The sequence below is a fragment of the Sorex fumeus genome, unplaced genomic scaffold (assembly GCF_029834395.1).
Source record: "Sorex fumeus unplaced genomic scaffold, SorFum_2.1 ptg000122l, whole genome shotgun sequence".
Classification (NCBI taxonomy): Eukaryota; Metazoa; Chordata; class Mammalia; order Eulipotyphla; family Soricidae; genus Sorex; species Sorex fumeus.
Window position 1 is genome coordinate 62,890,378 of NW_026606179.1, and position 21,713 is coordinate 62,912,090.

General features: G+C 69.4%; 2 protein-coding genes across 3 annotated transcripts in view; one reads left to right on the forward strand and one right to left on the reverse strand.

Moving 5' to 3' along the window:
• Positions 1-202: 202 nt before the first annotated feature.
• Positions 203-21,713, forward strand: part of JPH3 (junctophilin 3) — a 111,082-nt gene continuing 89,571 nt past the window's right edge. Inside the window, exons 1-5 of one of the 2 annotated variants that reach the window (XM_056136981.1) lie at positions 203-706; positions 5,915-6,692; positions 8,031-8,155; positions 8,291-9,030; positions 9,125-9,219. In XM_056136981.1, the coding sequence (XP_055992956.1) occupies positions 325-706; positions 5,915-6,692; positions 8,031-8,155; positions 8,291-9,030; positions 9,125-9,205 (2,106 nt within the window). In that variant the 5' untranslated portion in view covers positions 203-324 and the 3' untranslated portion in view covers positions 9,206-9,219. Of the gene's footprint in view, positions 707-5,914; positions 6,693-8,030; positions 8,156-8,290; positions 9,031-9,124; positions 9,254-21,713 lie in introns of those variants that run through there. The other variant, XM_056136980.1, reaches the window with a different exon arrangement.
• On the reverse strand, positions 10,247-15,578 carry KLHDC4 (kelch domain containing 4). The gene is made up of 11 exons (XM_056136988.1): positions 15,352-15,578; positions 15,172-15,250; positions 14,931-15,029; positions 14,363-14,499; positions 12,362-12,454; positions 11,605-11,764; positions 11,447-11,522; positions 11,155-11,369; positions 10,685-11,081; positions 10,480-10,596; positions 10,247-10,407 (listed from the first exon to the last, which is right to left on the reverse strand). The coding sequence occupies exons 1-11, from the start codon at positions 15,540-15,542 to the stop codon at positions 10,355-10,357; spliced, it is 1,617 nt and encodes a 538-aa protein (XP_055992963.1). The 5' UTR covers positions 15,543-15,578; the 3' UTR covers positions 10,247-10,354.

Sequence of the window (21,713 nt, forward strand, 5' to 3'; positions counted from 1 at the left end):
CGCGGCCGCTCCCGCTCCCGCTGCCGCTGCCGCTCCCGCTCCCGCTCCCGCACCCGCCGCCGCCTCCTCCCCCGGGCCCGGCTCCAGCGGGAGCGCGAGACGCGGGTCGCTCGCTCGCTCCCTCGCCCGCTCGCCGGCGGCGCACTCGGGAGGGAGCGGTCGCCCCCGGCCGGCTGAGCTGCCCCCGGAGCGCGCCGCGGGAGCCGCCGAGCAGCCGCCGCCGCCGCCGGGCGCGCCCCGCGTCTCCGGCCCGCCGCGGCGCCCCCGCCTCGCCCCGCGCCTCCCGGCCCACCCTTGGCGGGGTTCGCGAACCGCGTTTCATGCATGTCCAGTGGGGGAAGGTTTAATTTTGACGATGGAGGGTCCTACTGCGGAGGATGGGAGGACGGCAAGGCGCACGGCCACGGCGTCTGCACCGGCCCCAAGGGCCAAGGCGAATACACCGGCTCGTGGAGCCACGGCTTCGAGGTGCTGGGCGTCTACACCTGGCCCAGCGGCAACGCGTACCAGGGCACCTGGGCGCAGGGCAAGCGCCACGGCATCGGCCTGGAGAGCAAGGGGAAGTGGGTGTACAAGGGCGAGTGGACGCACGGATTTAAGGGGCGCTACGGGGTGCGGGAGTGCACGGGCCACGGCGCCAAGTACGAAGGGACGTGGAGCAACGGGCTGCAGGACGGCTACGGGACCGAGACGTACCCGGACGGAGGTAGGTGCGGGGGGCCCCGGGCGCGCCCCCCGCCCGCCGGCCGCGCGCTGCCGCTCGCTCGGGCCCGGGCCGCCCGGCCGCCCCCGCGGGGACCCCGCGCCCTGCGCCCGGCGCGGCCGAGCGGGAGCGCGGCCCGGGTTACGCAACCGCGGGCGGCGGGCGGCGGGGACCGTTAATTATGTAAGCCCGGCCGGCCGGGGCGCCCGCCGCGCCGACCCCGGCCCCGGCGCCCCGGCCGGCCCAGCGGGCGCCCTCGGGCCCGGCGGGCGGCCGTGGGCGTGTGCGCGCCTGCGTGCGCGGGTGCGCGGGTGCGCGGGTGCCCGGCGCGGCCCGGCCGGCGCAGCTGAGGGAGGCGCGGGTGGGCGGCCGAGCAGCCTGGCGCGCCCAGCTGGGGAGCCCGGGCCGTCGCCCCCTCCCCGCCCGCCCCGGGCCGCCGCGGGAAGGGGGTCCCCGGGGCTGCCGTCGCGGGCCGCGGGCGCCCGGCCCACCCGCCGGCCCTGCGTGGGAGCCGGCAGAGGCCCCGAAGCCCCTGCGGTCTGTCGGCGGCCGCGCCCCTCTCTCTGCCCCACGCCCCCCTCTCCGCCCGCCGCAGGCAGGCGCGCCCCTCTCACCCCTCGGCCCGCGGCCCTGCTCCCTTGGGGCCCAGAGGGTGGGCTGGGTGGGGGGCCTCTCTCGGGTGGCCGGGGGGTGCCCGGGAGTGGACGGGGCAGGCCTGCGGGAGTGGGGGCCAGCCCAGCTCCCGGCCCCGCGCCCGCTGCTGACGCGGGGAAACGTCCGTGACCCCATGAATAATGCACGCGGCGGGCACTCTGCCTCTGGCCGGGGCTGTGGCTCCGCTCAGCCCCGAGCCCTCCGGGAGAGGCGGCCGCGGCCCGGGTGCGAGTGCAGCCACTTTGCGTCCGCCGGGGCGGCCGGGGACACGCAGAGGCCCTGGGCCCGGGGCGGCTTCGGACCCGGCGGGACCTTTGCCCTGCCTGCTGTGCGCCTGGGCAGGCTACTTCACCCCTCTGAGCGGGTGTCTCTTCACCTGGCCGGAGGGCAGACGCGGCCGAGTGTCTGTTCCGAGGTGGTGGCTTGGCCGTCGCTGTTGCCGTCGTTGGTGCTGGGGGTGTCCAGGCACAGTGGGGACGGGGACAGTCCCTCCCGGGCTCTGCTGCACCCAGCAGGTGCGTGTCACCTGTGGCCACGTGCGCACCTCCGAGCGCCCGCCCGGCCCTGGGTCCCTCGGCCCCAGGTGCCTGCACCCCCGCCCGCTGACCCAGCTCGGCTCTCCCGGCATGTCGGACCCCTCGGAGCATAGCCCCCCACCCCCCGCACTGTGAAGCACTGAGTCATCCGCACGCCCGCCTCTCCCCTGAGAGCCCCTTCCCCGCCCACACGCATCACACACGCCTGCGCACACAACCGACACACCTGTCACCCAGGGCCGCCTCCGCCCGCGCCCCCAAAACACAGCCATGTGCGCTCCCCGCGCAGCCGGAGCCGGCCCCACCCTGCAGCGCGACCGTGGTGGCGGGCACGGGGTGGCACTTGGCCCGGAGGCAGGGAGAGGCGCGTCCCTCTGCTGCTCTGGGCCATGGCCACCAGGAGCATCTCAGGGAGGGAGAGGGAGGGAGAGGCGGGGAGAGAGAGAGAGAAGAGAGGGAGAGAGAGAGAAGAGAGGGAGAGGGAACCCACCGCTGGTTCTCGGGCTCTGCTCAGAGCCGGGGGAGGGAAGAGGCTCCCGAGGTAAGGGAAGGAAAGCAAATAACTAGTTCTTTGTTGCCAAGAATAGCGGGAAGGAGGGATCCAGCGCTCGCCCCTCCCCCCAGCTCTGCTGCTCCCCAGGGAGCCCGGCGAGGGGTGCAGAGAGGCCGGGAGCCCGAGCCGGGGGGTGGGGGGGACAGCAGCGGCCGCAGCGTCTCCACAGCTGGAAGCGGGGCAAGGGGCTGATGGCTCTGCCCCCTCTCCCCCACCCCCGTGCCCGCACACCCTCCTCCAGTGCGCTGGGTGCTGGCACCAGCTCAGCTTGGAGCGGCCCCCTGGGTGCGGCTCTGCTGTCCAGACTCACGGGCGGGCCCGTCGTGGCGTCCCGCCTTGCCCGGCTTCACTTGAGGGCAGAGGCGCCGTCGGCACCTTGGAGAGCGCCAGGGCCGGCCTCCGGCCCTCAGCAGGGGAGCGCAGAGGCCCTGAGCTCAGTCCCTGCCGCCACGTGGCCTGGAGCACCGCCAGGCCTGGCCCTTTGGAGAGTGTGGACCCCACCCGGAGCGCCGGCCTGGGGCCCCTTGGCGCCGGATTGCCCCAGGGTCACTCATGCGGCTCTTGGGGGACCCGCTCGGACGCCTGTGGTCTGTCACGTTTTACTCGGTCATCTTGCTGTTTTGCACCACAACCTGGCGGTGCTCAGGGACCTCTCCTGGCTGGGGGACCCTCCGGGGTGCCGGGGATCAAGCCCAGGTTGGTCGCCTGCAAGGCCAGCGCCCTCTCTCCAGCTCCCTTACACATTTATTTGAAGGTGAATTTATATTAACGGGAACAAACTACAACGTGGGGGTGTCTGGCTTCAGCCACGAGAGCCCGTTGCGTGTGCCGTGTCAGCGCGAGGCCAGCACAGAGTGAAGGGACACTCTTGCCCCAGCTGGTGCAGAGCCGCTCCCAAAGGCAGGCCCACAGCCCACTCGCGGGCATTCAGTCTGCTGTCCTCGGCTTGGCCACCGTGGCGCGTGTGGAGGTCCTCAGACCTGTCTTCCGTGTCTGAGTCACCCACCTCGGGTTGCGTGGGGCCAGTGGGAGCCCGTGTGTGGGGCCAGCGACAGCAGGGCCCGTGGCCTCTGCCCCTGCACCCCACCCCCCGCCACTGGAGTATTTATTTAGGCTTTTGGGGTCACTCCGTGGTGCTCGGAGGACCAGAGGGCACGCCGGGGTGGAGCCCAGGTCGGCCTCGTGGAATAGTTTTTGAAATGAGGTTTGGGAAGGCTGTGGATGGTGGTGCGGGAGAGCAGAGGAGTGGAGTGAGCGCCCGGGCACACCCCCGGGACCTGCCAGCAGGCAGGGTCTGAGCACCCCTGCGATGCCACCCGGCCGCTGGGACACCTGGGGCTCGGGACGGGCTGAGTCTTGGCTGCTCTGAGATGCCCAAGCTCGCCAACCTAAGGACCCATCTAAGGGGGGACACGGCCTGAGTGTGTCTTTGGGGGATACACTGAGTGTGTGTCTGTGAAGGGACATGGCCTGAGTGTATGTTTGTGGGGATACACCGAGTGTGTGTCTGTGGGGGGGCACAGCACCTCCATCTTCGCGCCCCTGCCCTGGGCTGCGTGGCCCCTCCCCGAACAGGTGCCCCCGAGACTGCCACTGAGTCTGGACCCCACGTCTTGCATGTGGCATGTGGTGTGGGCTGAGGCCCCGCCCGGTGTGCAGAGCCCTGGAGTCCGTCCCAGGGCATGTCTGGTGTGTGGGCCCAGGGGACGGAGCCCCCTTGGAGCCTCGGGGAATCACGGACCTAGGGCGGGGCTAGGGCAGGGCTCACGGACGTGCCCGGCGGTTGCTGGGCTGGCAGGACAGGTGGGTGCCGGGAGGCAGGGTCGGTGCCGTCTGTCCCTGGCCCCCTTGCCTTGCTGTGTTGCTTCTCCGCATCGGGGGGCCCTTGGGGTCCTGCCACCCCCAGCTGGTGTCCAGCAGCCTCACATTGTCAGAGCTTTTCTCCCTGCCCGCCGGGGCCCCGGGAGGGTCAGCCGGGCCAGGAGGGGCCCCGATGAGAGACGAGCTGTGGGCTGCACCTGCCCCAGTGCCGGCCCCGAACCCAAGGGTCTGTGCCCCACTCCCGCCCCCGGCTTGAGCAGCCCTCACCTGCCCGGAGCCCCGTAGGACCCGCGTTCCTGCTGCCAGCGGCAGAGTGGCCGGGCCCTGGGGAGTGTGCTCAGGGCTGGAGCCCCTCGCGCTGCTCCCGGCTCTGCGGACACCAGCTGTTCTTCCTTAGCACGGGGAGAGGTGCCCGCTGAGCCCTGCTCGGCCCTGCGCCTCAGAGGCCCAAGCTCACGCCTCAGCCTGTCACCCCACTTTCCCCCAGGGCATCCTGCCAGGTGCCAGCTGGCCATGCCCCTCTGTGCCCGGCCACCTGCCAGGGAGAATTGGGTGAGGACTGCCCAGGGGCCTGTGTGGGGAGGCGCGTCCTGACGGCCCTGCTCTGGGCTGCGGCAGGCTGGTGTGGGGCGCTGGGTGGCGGGCTCGCCGTGGGCAGGCGTCCGGGCTGGCAGGTGGTAGGGGCAGGGCCGGGGTGCCTGTCTTGGGGGCCCTCTCTGGGGCGGTGCTTGGTCGGCTTTGGCTTGGGGGCCACGCCTGGACTAGGCCTGCTCCTGGCTCTGCGCTCCGGGAGAGGCCTGTGGTGCCCAGCTTCTGGCCGGCCCACTGAGGGGACAGCTGGGGGCAAGCCAGTGCTGCCCGAGAGTGAGCCCTGGGCCAGGCCGCATCTAGAGGGATGACGCCGCGGATGGTGCCTCTGGGTCCTCGCACGGGCGGTGCCAGGCGGATCCCTGCGGGCCCCACGCTGAGCCCCTGGGAGCTACCACAGTGCTAACGATGGGGTGGAGCTTCCAGTAGCTGCTCAGGGATTCTAGATCCTTCCGTAGACTAGGAGACGCAGCACAGGGGCGTCCCGGCCCGTGGGGTGCACAACCACGAGGGCACCCCCCCACATGAACCTCACTCAAGCTCTGTTCCCCTGCTCCCCACCTGGCCCTGCCCGTCAGACCCTGGGCCAGTGAGACCCTCGGGTTCTGTCCTCTGAGCGCCCCCTCCCCCACAATGCCCCTCTTGGTGTCAGCTGTGCGGCTGGGCCCCCTGGCCCCAGCAGCACTTCGGGGGATCAGCTTCGCGGTGTCGAGCAGAGCCCTGTCACAGAGGGACCCCCAGGCCTGCCGCCCCCGCGTCTCCTCAGTGCCTGGAGACTGTCACCCCACTTTCCCCCAGGGAAAGTGCAGGGCCGAGCCCTCCTGCTCTCAGCCCTCGGGTGGCAGGGGTGGGGCACACCCACCCTCCCTCTGTCCCGCCCGTTTCTGGGGTTTTCCTCCTTTCGCCGGGGGGACTGAGCCCGGGGCTGCTCCCCAGGTAGGCACCCCCGGGCTTCCCCGAGCCCGGAAGTGGGTGTCCTGGGGGGCGTCCCACCGCCCACGAGGGAGGCCCGGCGGCCACGGCCCGAGGTCTCACCGCCGCACGTCCTTGTCTCTGCAGGGACCTACCAGGGGCAGTGGGTGGGCGGCATGCGCCAGGGCTACGGCGTCCGGCAGAGTGTGCCCTACGGCATGGCGGCCGTCATCCGCTCGCCCCTGAGGACGTCCATCAACTCCCTGCGGAGCGAACACACCAACGGGGCGGCCCTGCACCCCGACGCCGCCCCGGCGCTGGCCGGCAGCCCGGCCGTGTCGCGGGGCGGCTTCGTGCTGGTGGCGCACAGCGACTCGGACATCCTCCGGAGCAAGAAGAAGGGCCTGTTCCGGCGCTCGCTGCTCAGCGGGCTCAAGCTCCGGCGCTCCGAGTCCAAGAGCAGCCTGGCCAGCCAGCGCAGCAAGCAGAGCTCCTTCCGCAGCGAGGCCGGCATGAGCACCGTCAGCTCCACGGCCAGCGACATCCACTCCACCGTCAGCCTGGGCGAGGGCGAGGCCGAGCTCTCGGCCGTGGAGGACGACATCGACGCCACCACCACCGAGACGTACGTGGGCGAGTGGAAGCACGACAAGCGCGCGGGCTTCGGCGTCAGCCAGCGCTCCGACGGGCTCAAGTTCGAGGGCGAGTGGGCCGGCAACCGGCGGCACGGCTATGGCTGCATGACCTTCCCCGACGGCACCAAGGAGGAGGGCAAGTACAAGCAGAACGTGCTCGTCAGCGGCAAGCGCAAGAACCTCATCCCGCTGCGCGCCAGCAAGATCCGCGAGAAGGTGGACCGGGCCGTGGAGGCGGCCGAGCGGGCGGCCACCATCGCCAAGCAGAAGGCCGAGATCGCCGCGTCCAGGTAGGCCGAGGCTGGCCGCGGGCAGGGCCCCGCAGGGCGGCGCGGATGGCCATCTGCGGCCTGCTGCCGGGGCAGGTGGCCGGGAGGAGCCCTGGGCGCTGGCCAAGGCTGGGTCTGGACCGTTCCTGGGGCCCAGAAGCTGGGGACATTCCCGGCCGGGCGTGCCCCTGCAGGGCTCCTCACGGAAGCAGAGGGCGCGTGGCCGGACAGCCTCCCCAAGCTCCGGTTGGCAGTGTGGGCGGGGGTCGGACCCGGCCTGCCGCGCGCCAGCCAGGGTGCACCTCTGCCTTGTCTGGCCCCGGGGGAAGGCTGGAGGCGGCTGACGGCGGGGGCTGAGGCCCGTGGCAAGGCCGTCCCACAGCAAGCACAGCCGGTTCCCGGGAAGGAGACGGGGGTGCCGCGGGGGGAGCCCCGAGCAGGGGCCACTCTTGGGGTCTCGGTTTCCCCCCTTGGGGTCCTGAGGGTCAACTGCAGGCTCAGGAGCGCAGTGCTTGACTAGGGGAAGAGGGGGTGGCCGCAGCTGGTCCCCAGGGCCTCCCACAGCCTGGACACGGGGCAGGGGAGCACGTGTGCATGTGTGTGCAAGTGCCGTGTGCACAGATGTGGGCCGGCGGACTCGTGCGCACGTCGCTTGTGTGTACACACACGCCCAGTCACATGTGCTGCACACCAGGCCGTGAGTGTTCCCCTTCCTGTGGGCCTTCACTGGGCACTGGCACGGAGCGTCTGCACTCTAGCCTGACCCGAGGAGTGTGAGGCAGCTTGTGGGCCTGGTGAGCCTGCAGGAGTCAGGTGCAACGGGGCCCCCACGTTCCACCCCCAGCACCGCAGCCCGGTGTCATATCCTTGGACCCCCGCGCTGTGGGGTCCCCGGTCAGCCTCCCTCACTGTGGTGGGACGTGGGGCGCTTCGTGGAACAGAGCGGCTGAGTCCATTCCCCGCTGGGGTGGAATGTCCCTGCACTGGGTGTGGGGGAGGGAGAAGGGGTGGGAGGCCATGCCCCAGCAGGCCTGGGGCTACCGAGGGACTGGGGGCACGATGCAGGACCCCACCACAGGGGTGTCGCTTGGAGTCTCGCAGCAAATCGAGTATCATGCACTCGGGGGGCCCCGGCCCCTTTCTGTGCGAGCACGCACGGGGGGTTCTGCGGAACCTTCTAGAAGGAGGTCCGTCTCGGCCCCAATTAGGGGCAGCAGAGCTGTCACTCAGTTTCCTTGCGTGGGACGCGGACTAGCAGGACCAGGACCGGCCGAGGCCAGAGCAGGCCCCATGCTGACACTGGAGGGGGGGTCGCCCGGGGGGACTCCCCACCCAGCCTCACCGCCAGCCCCTCCTCAGGACGTCCCACTCCCGGGCCAAGGCCGAGGCGGCACTCACAGCAGCCCAGAAGGCACAGGAGGAAGCCCGGATCGCCAGGATCACTGCCAAAGAGTTCTCGCCCTCCTTCCAGCACCGGGAGAACGGTGAGTGTGGCCCGGCCCAGCCGGCCCAGGGAACCTGCACACCGGCCGTCCCAGCTAGCCCCCGCGGGGTGTGGGCGGGGACCTGGGAGGGGCGCGGGCAGCTTCCGGCCATGACCCCCGTCTGCCCCGGCTAAGGGCTCGAGTACCAGCGGCCGAAGCCTCAGCTGTCCAGTGACGCCCTGGAGGTCACCTCCACGGGGACGGCCCTGCAGGAGAGCCCCGAGCTGTACCGCAAAGGCACGACACCCTCGGACCTCAGCCCCGACGCCAGCCCCGACGCCAGTCCGACGCCCACCCCCCGCAACAAGCCGCCGCACCTGGCCCGGCAGGTGTCTGTGGACGAGGAGCGCGGTGGCCACATCCAGATGCTGCTGGCCGAGAAGGGGGTTGCCCGGGGCTCCGGCCACAAGCAGCCCGGGAACCCCAAGGCCCGGGAGCGGCCCGAGTCACCCACCTGCTTCTGGACTCCACAGCCCCGGGCCGGGCCCCCGGGTAGCGGCGGCGGCGGCGGCGTCAGGCTGGCCGAGCTGGACGAGCGGCCGAGCAAGTACGAGATGGAGCTGAAGCCGCTGCTCCGCGTGGACGCGGCCCTGCAGGAGTCGCAGCCCCAGAGGCGGCGCCCCAGCAAGGGGGGGCCCTGCCGGGGCGCGGGGGACGACCGGGCCTTCGGGGCGCAGAGACTGAGGGCCAAGGCCCAGGGCAAGGAGAACGCCAGGCCGGCGGCCGAGCCCGCGGTGCAGAGACTGGAGAGCCTGCGGCTGGGCGGCCGTGCCGAGCCCCGGCTGCTGCGCTGGGACCTCACCTTCTCCCCGCCGCAGCGCTCGGCCCCGGTGGAGTCCGACCAGGAGACCCGGGACCAGCTCAAGCCCAGCTCGGTGAGTGCCCCGCCCCGCCCGCCGCCCGGGGATGGGGCGCGCCCTGGGGGGGGATGCCCGCTCCCCCGCTGACGCCTGCCGATGCCCCTTGCAGGGCTCCGCCCCCCTCCTGGTCGCCATGGTGATCCTGCTCAACATCGGCGTGGTCATCCTGTTCATCAACTTCTTCATCTGAAGGGCAGGCGCGGGGCCACGAGACCCAGCCCCCGGAGGGGCGGCCTCAGCCCGACTCGGCCTCCTCCCGCCCGGGATGGCGCGACTGGGGTATTATCACAGTTTGCCTTTTTTCTGGTAATGTTTTTGGATTTTAGTCAAACTCCTTTGCTTGTCTACCTGCGCTGCGGCATGGCAGAGGCGGGCGCTCGCCGACCCTCAGCTTGGTGTGGGGGAAAGGGTCCCGGCCAGGCACAGCACGGCGTGTCCCCGTGCGCGGCGGGGGCTGTCGGAAGGACCCACGTCACGAGGAAATGGAGACCCCCACACCTGGCCTGAAGCCCGGTCCCGCGGGCCCGGCAGGAGCAGGTCGCGGGGTCTCCGCCTCTCCCAGCCTTGACCCCTCACCCCGACGGGGCTTGCTCCTGGCCCTGCCCCCGCCGGCGCTGCGTCCGTGGACTCGGCGCTGCTTCCGTCGCTGCCTCTGCCGTGGGGGCAGCTCTTTACTACATGCACTGGATTGCTATATTTTTAACCAAATAAACTGAAGATTAGAGCATGTTCCAGTCCCAGGCCCGTCTCTGTTCCGCCCCAGCTCCACCGCCACAGGCTCTGGCCTTGGCTGCGTCTGGGGAGGGTGGGGGAGGGGCCGGCGGGTCCGACACCACGGGAGGCTCGCCCGATCCCCCGGGCACCTGGAAGGGGCAGCAGAGTCCTGGCGGGCAGGGTCTGAGCGCGCTGGCCCCGGGTTGTCCGGGCAGCCCGAGGGCTGAGGGGGTGACTCCAGCGTGGACGTGAGCCGGGTCTGCCCACACTGGGTGGGTGGCAGCTGCGTCCCCCCCAGACCCATGAAACAGTCCGTGTGGCCTGATGCCCCGGGGGCCCTGCACAACTCCAGCCCCAGTGGGCATCACAGCAGCCGCACAGGATCCTCGGCCACCTGTGCCACACAGCGTCCCAAGCTGTCCCCAGGCGCAGGGGGAGGGCACAGAACAACCTTCCAGACAGCTGGGCGCCTCCCAGACCCTTTATTTATCCGCTTCCAGTTCCTTCCTTACGGGGAAACAGATGTGCGGGGGGCGCCGGGGAGCGGGGTGGAGGTCAGGGTGGCACCCGGGCGGGGCCTGTGCAGTCACCGAGGGCCAAGGTCTGTCCAAGTCAGCGCAGCCTCTCAGCTCGTGCTCCTGGGCATCGGGTCCGCATGTGCTCCAGGGGGCCGAGGCTCTGGGGGGACAAGGCAGCGGTGGGGGCGGGGAAGACGGGGTCCAGCCGACCCCCACCTCCGTGGGCACTCACCCCCAGCCTCCTGGTCACTGTCCCCGCTGCTGCTGCTGCTGCTGCCGTCCTCATCCTCTTCGTCCTCCGCCTCCTCGCTGTCCCCCTCCGAGTCGGTGCCCTGCCACTCCTGTGTGTCTGGGGAGCAAACGCGGCGGCTGGGGCTGGGGCTGGGCTGAACACGGGGCCCAGGACCTCCCCCGCCACGCAGGCTGCGCCCAGGCACCTGGGTCGGCTTCCACCAAGACCGTCCACTCCTCCATCCTGTGCAGGTCCAGGGAGTACATGTCGCCCAGGGTGACCTGGCGGTCGCCGGCCTCAAACATGCCGCCGTAGAGGTACAGGCGGCCGTGCTTCACGGCCACCATGGCGTTGGAGCGGGCGCAGGGCCCGGTGCCGGGCGCCGCCCCCTCAGGGCTGGCCTCCCGGGGGCTTGGGGGCCGGCCCGAGGGGCCTGAGCCGGCCAGCACCTGCTTGATGGTGACCACGGTCCCGTCCTCAGTCACCACCTCCTTGACCACCTCCAGGGGCAGCTGGACATCGGGCTCAGCCTCGGCCTCAGCCGCCGCTGGGGGCTCTGCTCGGCCCCCCCGTCTGCGCTTCCTCGGCTCCGTCCTGGGGCCCTGGGAGAGGCCGCCGGTGAGGGCCCCCAGCGGCTACCAGGCCCGCTCACCCCAGCCGCCGGGCAGCACCCACCTTCAGCTGCCCCGGGAACCAGCGGTTCTTGGCCGCGTCGTACAGGTGCAGGTCGCTGAGGAAGTCGCCCTCCAAGCTCTCGTCGTCCTCCTCGTCACAGACGCCCCCGAAGAGAAGCGTCTGCTGGCTGGGGGTCACGGCCACCGAGAAGCCAGACCGTGGCGTGGGCTTGCTGCCCGAGGGCTGGAGCCGCGTCCACGTCCAGGAGCACTGGCCTGGCCAGGGACAGCACGGGTGGGTGAGGGCGCGGCCGAGCCTTGGCTCCCGCCCGCAGCCCCGGGGACCGCCGTACCGTCTCTCCCCTCCTCCGCCCGCAGCAGGAACATGTCCGAGTGCAGCAGGCCTTTGTCCACGTCCTTCTTGACGCGCTGCAGGGGGACAGTGCGGCCGAACCTGGGGCTACGGGCACGGCGTGGCCAGCGCCCGGCCTGAGCGCGGGCCCCGCCTCACCTGCTTCGAGTAGCCGCCGTACAGGAGGACGCCGCCCTGCGGGCTCACGGTCAGCAGGCAGCCTGAGCGGGGACAGGGCCCGGTCCCCGCAGGGGCCAGCCGGGTCCAGGTGAAGGTGTCCAGGCTGAAGGCGTGCAGGTCGCTGTAGTAGACGTAGTCCCTACGTGGGCAGGACACGGGCACGGTGAGCCCTGGAGGGGGCGGCTGGGGGGACACGGCTCGGCCTCAGTGTCCCCTGCAGTGAGGACACAATTCACATCCTGGACCCAAGGCGCCTGAGGCCTGGGAAGGGCCAGAACTACGGCCTCGGGTCCGTGCACGCTGCAGGCCGGGTGGAGAACAGGTTTGGGGACAGTGCTCAGGCATCACTCCTGGGGGGCTCGGGGGACCCTCTGGGGTGCTGTGTGCGCCCCCTGCTGGGCTGGCTCCCAGTCTGGGATCAGTTCCCAGACTGATCCGCTCCGTGAGGGCGGTGACCCGGTCTTCCTCAGGGCCCTCAGACCAGGCCACAGGCTGGGACAGGCCAGGGGTGCCGCTGTCGCTTCCCCCGGCCCCCTACACTGCATGGGCACCCAAGCTATGACAGGTGAGCGTTCTAGAAAGAAGAGTGTGAACAAGCAGACAAGCGGCCCCCTGGGAACACACAGACGAGCCAGGCCGCGGTCAGTGCGGCCAGAGGAGGGACCCGCTGCCACCATGGGGCCATCCTGGGCGATGCAGAGCACAAGGCCCCCTCGGGAGCGCGGGCGGGACTGACCTGCTGCTCTCGTGGAAGCCCCCGAACACGAGGAGATGCCTCTTCCAGGCCACCATCCGATGTCCGCTGCGGCCCGAGGGGCCCCCTGCAGCCCTGCAGGGGCGAGAACAGCACTTCCTGGGGGCTTCTGACCAGCAGGGTCAGAAGGGGCCTGAGGGTAGGACTCATGCGCACAGCCACAGGGGGCTGGTGGGCCCAGCACACTTGGCCAGCTCAAAGCCAAAACGCTCAATGGGGGGTCCCAGGGACGTCCGGACGCCAGCTCAGCCCACGGAGACTCCGAGAGACACACCAAAGGCTGGGCCACACCCAGCCGCGGGCAAGGGCCAGGGCCCCAGACAAGGTGAGCACCAAAGAGAAGAACAACGTGGGAAGGCGGCTGGAGGCCCCACTCTGCCTCCATGCATGGAGGGGGGATTCTGGGCCCCAGGCACTGCCAAGCACCGTCGCTTGACTGTGGAGCACAGCTGAAGAGCCCAGAACTAGAGAAGAGCCCTTGACATCCCTGTCCCGGCAGATGGTGGGGACGGGGCTTCGGGCCTCCTGCCGGCTCCATTCCGGAGACACAGCTGGAGCAGCCCAGAGCCTTCGTGAGCAGACAAACGGCCATGGGCCCGCAAGCCCAGAGCTCCCAGGCTGGCCCCACATGCCTGGCCTGGAAGCAGGCGAGGCTGCCCACGGGGACCACCACTTCTGGGTCTCTGCCCCACTGGGAAATGCCCAGCACCAAGGACTCAGCCCTGGGCGGTGTGAGGACACCACCCTCACACCGGAAAAGACTCGAGACTCCACACAGAAGATGAACGCCCAGGACGGCTGCGGGTCACTGTGACAGAGCCTTGTCACTGCTGCTGTGCCAAGGCCGGGACGGGAGGCAGCCTCGGCCACTCTGCGGGCAGCACGCTCACGGCCCCCATGGACGTGCCCCACACCCCAGACACAGCCCACACAGAAACACACCCACACACAACCCCCACACCACAGACCAGACACACCCCACACCACACCCACATACCACACACATATCCCAGATACCCCGCACACAAACCCCCGACACGCATCACACCCAGACAACGCCCCTAGACACACCATACCCCACACATCCCAGGCACAACCCAGACACATCACACACCACCCCCCGCACCCAACACATCACACCCTACGCCTGACACCCCCCAGAACCCTACCCTCCCACACACCCCAGATGCACCATATGCCACCCCCAATCCACAGCCCACAAACAGCCCCCCACCAGATATACCCCACACACGCATCACGACCCACCCCCTCCACACCCCCATACCACTCACACACCCCAGACACGCGTGCATACGTGTACATACACACACCACACGCATGAATGCACACACACGTGCACAACCCCACACACGTGGGGCGCCCGGTGTTGGCCAGCAGCAGCCTGAGCAGCTGCCAGCCCAAAGCTCATGTATCGCACCGCACACACCGCTGACAAATGGGGGGGCGGGGGCCCATGTGTCCCCCAACCCTCAGGCACGTCTGTCCTTGCCAGGCCCTCGGGTCTGGCTCCGGAACAGGGACCTGGCAAACCCCCCCTTGGAGGCCCCGAGGAGTCGCGCATCCTCGCTGGGGGTCCCTCAGCCGGAGGGGCTGCAGCCACCAGCTCCCCTGCCTGGCAGTGGCGTCACCCGCATGCTACAAAGCTGGCACCTGGCCGGCTGCAGCGCAGGAAGCACCAGAAGCCACTGCGGGCCCCCCAAAAGGGAGACTGGCCCCTTCTCTTGCCTGCTGCCCAGCGCACACTCCCAGCTCAGACCCAGCGGCCTCCTCCAAGGAAACTGCACACACATGCACACACACACAGCCACACATGTTTCCCACTGACCTGGGACCCGAGTCCCTGAAGCATATACAGGGGTCAGTGGGCCAGGCCCGGCCAGGCTTGACTGAAGAGGGGACTCAGCACGGAGCAGCCGGTGACGCAGACACCGGGGGACTTCCCCACGGCGCCCATGGCCTCACCTGACTTGCTCCCACTTCCTGGTGGCGAGATGCAGCACCCAGAGGTCCTTGTAGTGGTAGAACCGCTCCCCGTCAGGAGACGCGAACTCCCCTCCGAAGATCCACAGCTGCCCACCGCCCTGCGGCACCGCCACCGCCTGGCACGCGGTGGGCACAGAGAGAGGAGAGAGGGCAGTAAGAGGTGCCGCAGTGAAGTCACAGGTGGGGAGTCACAGGCAGAGGGTGGAGGCGGCAGGGCACGAGCACCGCTTCCCAGCGTGCTGGGCCCCAGGGCAGCTTGGGGTGCCATTCTCCTTCGGAAAGACCCCCAAGGGCCCTCCCCCAGGGAAACGGAGAAGCATGCGTGTCCGGGGACGGCACAGAAAATTCCGGGGAGATGGGGTGTGTGTGGGGGGGGGGGGTCAGAGCCACAGCCCCATCAAGGAATCAGTCTAAGTTTCAACCCCACCTCCCTTCTGGAAGATTCCCCAGGCCCAAGGAGCTGGTAGCAAGGACCAGCGGAAGCAGAAGGCGCAAGTGCATGGGGCCAGGGAGGGGACCAGCCGAGGGGCGAGCGCGCGGACACGACCTGGTGGGCGCAGCGCCTCGGCGGGGGCCCAGGGATCTCGAGCTTGGTCCAGGCATCCTTCCTGATGCTGTAGACGTAGAGCTCGTTGTACAGCAGCGTCTGCGCGAGGAGGGCTCGGCTGGGCGGGAGGGGCACCCCACGCAGGGGCACGCCGGCACGGGGCGGCTCGCGCCCGACCCCGAGGCCCACGCGGCCCCGGCCCCCGAGAGGGCGGCCCGGACGGGGAGGGACGAGGCCTCACCTGGCGGCCGTTGAAGTACTCGCCCCCGAAGAGCAGCAGCTCGTCCTTCTCGGGGTGCGCGGAGAGCGAGGCGTGCAGCCTGCGGGGCGGGAGCGGGCGGGGCGCGCGTGGGCGGAGGCCCCGTGGGCCCGTGGGGCGCCCCGCCCCGCCCCGCCCCCGCCGGGACCCCCGAGGCCGCACCTGGGCGAGGGCGCCGCGCTGGGCGTCTCCCGCACCTGCGTCCCGCGCGCGTCCAGCGCCTGGAACTGGGCGATCAGCGCCTCCAGGTCCTCCTCGGCCTGCCGCGCGCGCCGCGACACCTTGCGCTCCACCCTGGCCGCCGTCTTCTCGGCGCCGCGCCCCTTCCTCTCCTTGCGCCCCTTCTTGCCCATCGCGCCGGCCCCTCGCCGCGGGAGCGCCCGGCGCGCCGGAAGCGCGTCGAGGGGGGGCGGGGCGCCGCGCGTCACTTCCGGGCGCGCCTCGCGGCGGGGCCGAGGGCGGAGCCGGTGCTGGGGGCCGCGCGGGGTCTGGCCCGCGCGCCGCGGACCCTCGGCCGGCCGCCCCGGCCGCAGTGTGCCCTCCCGGCGGCCCAGCCAGCGCCCCAGCCCCGCCGCCCCTTCGGCCCCGTTGGGGGGGCTCGCGCCTGACTTCTGTGTTTTATTTTCATTTGCTTTTTGGGTCCCACCCGGCGATGCCCAGGGGATCCTCCCGGCTCTGCACTCAGGAATCACTCCTGGCGGTGTCGGGGGACCCTATGGGATGCGGGGGATCGAACCCGGGTCGGCCGCGTGCTGGGCAAACGCCCTCCCCACACTGCTGTCACTCCAGCCCCTAGTTTGCTTTGTATTTGTTTATTTTTTTGCTTTTTGGGACTCCCACCCACGATGCTCAGGGGATCCTCCTGGCTCTGCACTCAGGAATCACTCCTGGCGGTGCTCGGGGGACCCTATGGGATGCTGGGAATCGAACCCGGGTCGGCCACGTGCAAGGCAGACGCCCTACCTGCTGTGCTATCGCTCCAGCGCCTGACTTTTTTTCCCCATTTTTTTTATTTCATAAAGTAGCGCACGATATCTGATTACGTTTGATATTCAAACCCCAACCCCACCCCACCGTTACACCTTCCTGCCGCCCGGTTTCCGGCGTTCCTATCCCGAGTAATCCAATCCCCGCCCCAGCGCAGGACCAAAATGATACAGTGTATCTCTCTGTGGTTGAGCCCCGTCAGATGTGGCACGCGACTCGCGGAGTGCGGGCGGCGAGTCCTGCGAACGCGGCTGCCGCTGTGGCCGCGGTCCACGGAGGGTCCCTCGTGGCTGAGGCTCGGCCGAGCACGTGGAGAGCAGCCGTGAGCGTGGCGGCAGTGGAGTTCGGGAGGTTTCCGGCAGCCGGGGCTGGGCTGGGGTGGGGAGGGGTTTCACCCGCCCCCTCTGGGGCACCCCAGTGAAACAACCCAGCCCGTCCCGTCCCGGGGCAGAGTTGTGCCTGGCCTAACTTCTGACATCAGCTCTGGCTGGGTCTCCCCGCCCCCACAGCCTGCCCACGTGCGGCTTTCTCTGTGGGCCTCTGAGGCCCGCTAGCCTCCCTCCTGCCCACTCAGAACGTGGGGGAGTTTCCACCCTGCCCCCAGCACAAGGGGCCCAGGGATAACTGGTATGTGGGCATTGAAAGCCGGCAGCGAGGGGATGCAGAGCCCCAGCAGGGCAGCTAGGAGGCACCTGGGTGCAGGTCCCCAAGTCTGACCCTAAAGCCCCCTACCCCCCACTTCGCTGCATATAGGCAGAGCTGAAGTCCCCCACCCTGCGGAGTGAGTCTCCCATCCAGAGGTCTAAAGGTTCTCTGGTCCTGATTCCCCTGGGTGTGTGTGTGTGGGGGGGGGGGTGGGGGTGGCCAGGCTCCACCCAGGGCCTGACCTGGTGCCTGTGCTCAGCCCCAGGGCCAGCGTCCAACTTGAGCTCTGGGTGGTCCACAGCCACGGAGCCCCCTTCACCTCCGCGCAGGAGCTCGCCCACCTTCCCTGCTGGGAGCAAGGACAGAAACCGGGCCCCTCAGTGGCACGCGGCGCCCTTAGCCCAAACTTTCTGTTGCCCTCCAGCCAGCAGTCGTGTTCCTGGGACCTCTGTTCCAAGGATCTTCCCCACCCTGGTTTCCCCCACACCCCCAGAGCACCCAGAAAGCTCTGACGTGGGCTCTCGGCATGTCTGCACACTGCGGTCAGGGAGGGCTTCCCGCCCGTCAGTGTTTCACTTTGTTTTGCTTCAGGTTTGGGGCCACACCCAGTGGTGCAGTCTCTCCTGCTGGGGCTCAGGGGACCCTGTGGTGCCAGGTTGGATGCCTGCATTGGCACCCAGGTTGGGTGCACTCGTGGCCAGCACCTCACCCCGTCCCTCGGGGGATGGATCCTGGGCCGGCTGCACGCAAGGCCAGCGCCTCACGCTGTCTCTTGGCCGACGACATGTCCTGCTGTGCCAGAGCAGTCTAGGAACCATGCAAGGTGGAACTGGAAGGGAGGCTTAGAAAGTTCTTACAAGGGACTGACCCCTCCCCAGCTGGTCGAGAGATGGGATGCGTACCTGCGTCTTGTGAAGGGCCGCGGGCACACTGGCCAGGCCCTCGTAGCTCCCGTTGGCCGCCCACCCTCCGTCCCTCTTTCCCTCTAGCTACGCAGGCCCAAGGCAGGGGCTGAGTGCTGTGGAGGGTGAGAGCAGACAGGAGAGAACCCAGGGGAGGAGAGGCCGGCCGGGGGAGCTGGCTCCGGGGCAGATGGAGGCCCTGCTTGGCCTCAGCTGCCTTCTCCTCTGGGTCTCCTGGGGACCTGCCTGAGCTCACGTCCCTCTCTGAAACCTCCAGGTGGCTGGTGGGTGGCAAGGGGACAGCAGAGACGTGCACAGCAACAGGAGACAGCCCACCCCTGGCGGGTGTCCAGAAGGAGCAGTGCAGAAGGCAGGGCCCGGGGGGGGGGGGAGGCTCAGGCACTCACCTTCCACCACGCCTCGAGGCCCCACGCCCAGACACAGGCCCACAGGGCAGCGGCAGCCCAGGGTCCATAACTGCCGCTGACCACGCGCCCGCACACCTCAAAGACTGCGGCCTGGCTGGCAAGTGTTCCCCAGTCATCCCAGGACCCCAAAACCTGCAACGGTCCCGGTCCGGGGCTGGCAGCAGGGAACCTGAGCCCCCCATGGGGAGGTGTCACGTGCGTGGCAAGGTAGGGCGGAGCTGAGCCTGTCGCTGATGGTGACGGCCACGCGAGAGATGCTTTACTGTAGAGAAAAACAACTGGTCCCCTGGGACGGGCCTGGCCCGCCACTCCGAGGGCTGGCGCATGGGTTCCTGGTGCCTCGCGCCAGGTCCCGTTCTCCCTTGCACCCACTTTGGCCGACCCCACGGGAGGGGATGTGAGCACAGGCCCTGTGCTGGCGCCTCCTTGGAGGGGACAGTGCTGGGGTGCTTATGGGCCGGGAGCAGGTGCGGGACCGGGCTGAGGTGGCCTCAGGCCCAGCAGAGGGCGCTCCAGCCCCTACGTGCGCGGCCTCAGCGCAGCCACCACCGCCCAGCCCTGACCCCTGCTGGGCAGGCCCGGGAGAGAGGACGCCTCGGTCGGTGCAGGTGCAAGGCCCCGTCCGGTGTGTAAAAGGACGTCGGCCCTCAGCACTCAGAGCACCTGCGGGCGTGGGGCCTGCATTGGCCGGGCCTCGAGGGCCAGCGGCCCCGGAGCCCAGGGTCCTCGGTGCCTGCACACCAGGTGTCACCTGCTCTGAACACAAACAGGCCCAGATGCTCCTCCCGGCCGCCCTGCCGCCTTGTGCCGCGTCCCACGGGGCTCTGCGCCTCTGCCTCCCCGACCGCAGGCCACACGCACACACAGACGCACGCATGTGCACACACGCCGGCATGCCTCCCCCCTCCCTCTCTGGCTGCCCCCAGTCCCCAGGGCTGGCCACCGGCCACTCCCATTCCACCCGCTGATGTTCCCGCGCTGTCTTGGGGCCCCCACGGGCAGACTCCACGGCGCCCCTCCAGGCCAGGCACCTCCTCAAGCCTCATGCTGCTCCCGAGACCCAAATGTCGGCGTTTTACTCCTTCACAGCTCTGCAGGGCCCCTGGGAACGGGGTTGGGGGAAGGCCCTTAGCAAGTCTGCCGCTGCTTAGGCCCCTTCTGACCCCCGGAACAGACCCCCAGGACCTCACAACACCCACACTGGCCCCATTTTCCCCAGGCCAGGGGGACGGACTCACAGATGTGGGCATCCGGCCATTACTGTGGTTGGCCACTACAAGAAAGATTTTCTTGGGGCTGGAGCGATAGCACAGCGGATAGGGCGTTTGCCTTGCACGCGGCTGACCCAGGTTCGATTCCCAGCATCCCATATGGTTCCTCGAGCACCGCCAGGAGTGGTTCCTGAGTGCATGAGCCAGGAGTAACCCCTGAGCATCGCTTTGTGTGACCCAAAAAGAAAAAAAAAAGATTTTCTAAACCTGCGGCCAGAGTGGCAACACAGATGTAGGGCGCTGGGTTCAACCCCTGGCACTACATCTTACCCTGAGCCCACCAGGAGTGATCCCTGAGTGCAGAGGGTCTGTCCTGGGGACCCATTCCAGTGGTCAGGAATACGCCCTGAGCACAGCCAGCTGGGGCCCCAAAGCAAACCAACAATTCTCTAAAGCTTCCAGGCGTCATCCCTCCGGTGTCAGCTGGGGCAGAAGGCCTGGGCTCCTCTCTCAAAGGGCCACACAGCGTTACCAAGAGAGAAGCAGGAGCGTGTTCTAGAAGGGGACAGGACAGGGGTGAGGTGCTGACCTCAGGCGCGAGTCCCCACACCGCACAGCGAGGAGTGGCCCTTGACCACTTGCAGACACAGTAAAATACACAGGGAAGAGAAGGCGGACAGGAGGTGGCAGGACACAGTGCCCACTGGCGCCCACGCCCTCTGTCCCTGAGCCAGCTGGGACTGGGCAGAGCTGGTGGCGCCGTGTGTCTGAACTCAGCCCTTCATTCCTCGCGGCCAGCTCAGTGTTGGGCTCTCTGCTCCCGGCAACCTGAACATGTGAGGTGCTGGAGGGAAGGAGAAGCCCCCCGCCCCGCCGAGGGGCCCCTGTGTGGGGGATGGAGCCTGGGTTGGCTGCGTGCCCGGCCAGCCCGCCCCGTCCTGTCTGCCCATTCCATGCCAGGCCGGCCTGCCCTGTCTTGCCTCTGCCCATTCACACCAGGTGTGCCCTGGAACTGGGGAGCCTGGCAGATGGCGGGGGGGGGGGGGACTGGCCCTGACCTCTGACCTGTCACCTCCACCAGGAGGCTTATCTGTGGTCATCACTGGAACAGCCAGAAGCCCTGAGCTCTCAGATGCAGCTGGAACAGACCACTGTGGGGGTCCCTGACATTGTGGCCTGTGCTCAGACCCCCAGGGCACCTCTGCCCATACACGCAAGGCCTGGCTGCCCGATGGAGCCCCAAAGTCGGAGCACTGAGCAAGGAGTGAATGTGCCTCTGAGCCAGTGCACCCCCACCCTGACCCCATCCCGCCCAGCCCCAACACCCCCACCCTGACCCCATCCCGCCCAGCCCCAACACCCCCACCCTGACCCCAACCCCACCTGACCCCAACGTCCCCACCCTGACCCCACACCCCTGGCCCAAACACCCCCACCCTGACCCCAGGCCCAACTAACCCCAATGCCCCCACCCTGATCCTAGCCCCCCTAGCTTCAACACCCCCACCCTGACCTCAGCCCCCCAACCCTAGAACTCCTACCCTGACCCCAGCGCCCCCGAACCCAACACCCCCACCCTGACCCCAGCTTCCCCCCGACCCCAGCAACCCCCCCCAACCCTGGCATCCCTGGTCCCAGATGCAGCCACTGCAGCCCTGGCCAGATGCAGCCCAGTGCCTGTAGTGACCCTTGGACCCCAGACCCAGGAGTAGCCCCCAGCGTACCCCCATGAGACACTCTGGCAGCTGCGGGGTGGGGAGGTGAGGGAAGGCACCTGTGGCTTGTGCAGGGCAGACCCCACAATGGCCCCTTGGCCCTGTGGGGTCCCTGTCCTCTCACTCTCTCCATATCTCCACAGCCCCAGTCGCTGTCCAGGGCCGCTGGCCGCTGGGCCCGGAGCTCTGCCAAGGCCGCTGGCTGGGCGCGGGGGGTGGGGGGTGGGGGGTAGGAAGGTCCCAGCCAGCTGTTAGTTTGCGGATAGGGACCTGAACTCCTCAGCCCGCCGGCGGCCCGGAGCCTTTGAAGTCAGCGCTCCAGAGCACTGATCCGGAATGGCCCCTCCCCCGCACCTAATCCCGGAGGCAGCCGTGCCCCTCTCAGATGATCCGGTTTGAGTCCAGCCTCGCCTGAGCGGCCCCAGGACAGAAGAGGCAGCAGGTGAGGGGCTGACCTGGATGGGCGCCTTCCACCCCCAGGAGTCCCGGGGTCCCAGGGGACCAGCGCCAGGGTCATCCCCAAGGCTGCCCTTGGTCCCGGGCCCAGAACACGCAGATCATCGGAGTCAGCTGACCAGCCAGTCCGGGCCCACTGACCTTCAGGACAGAGGACGGGCATAGCCAGCCTGGGGGGTG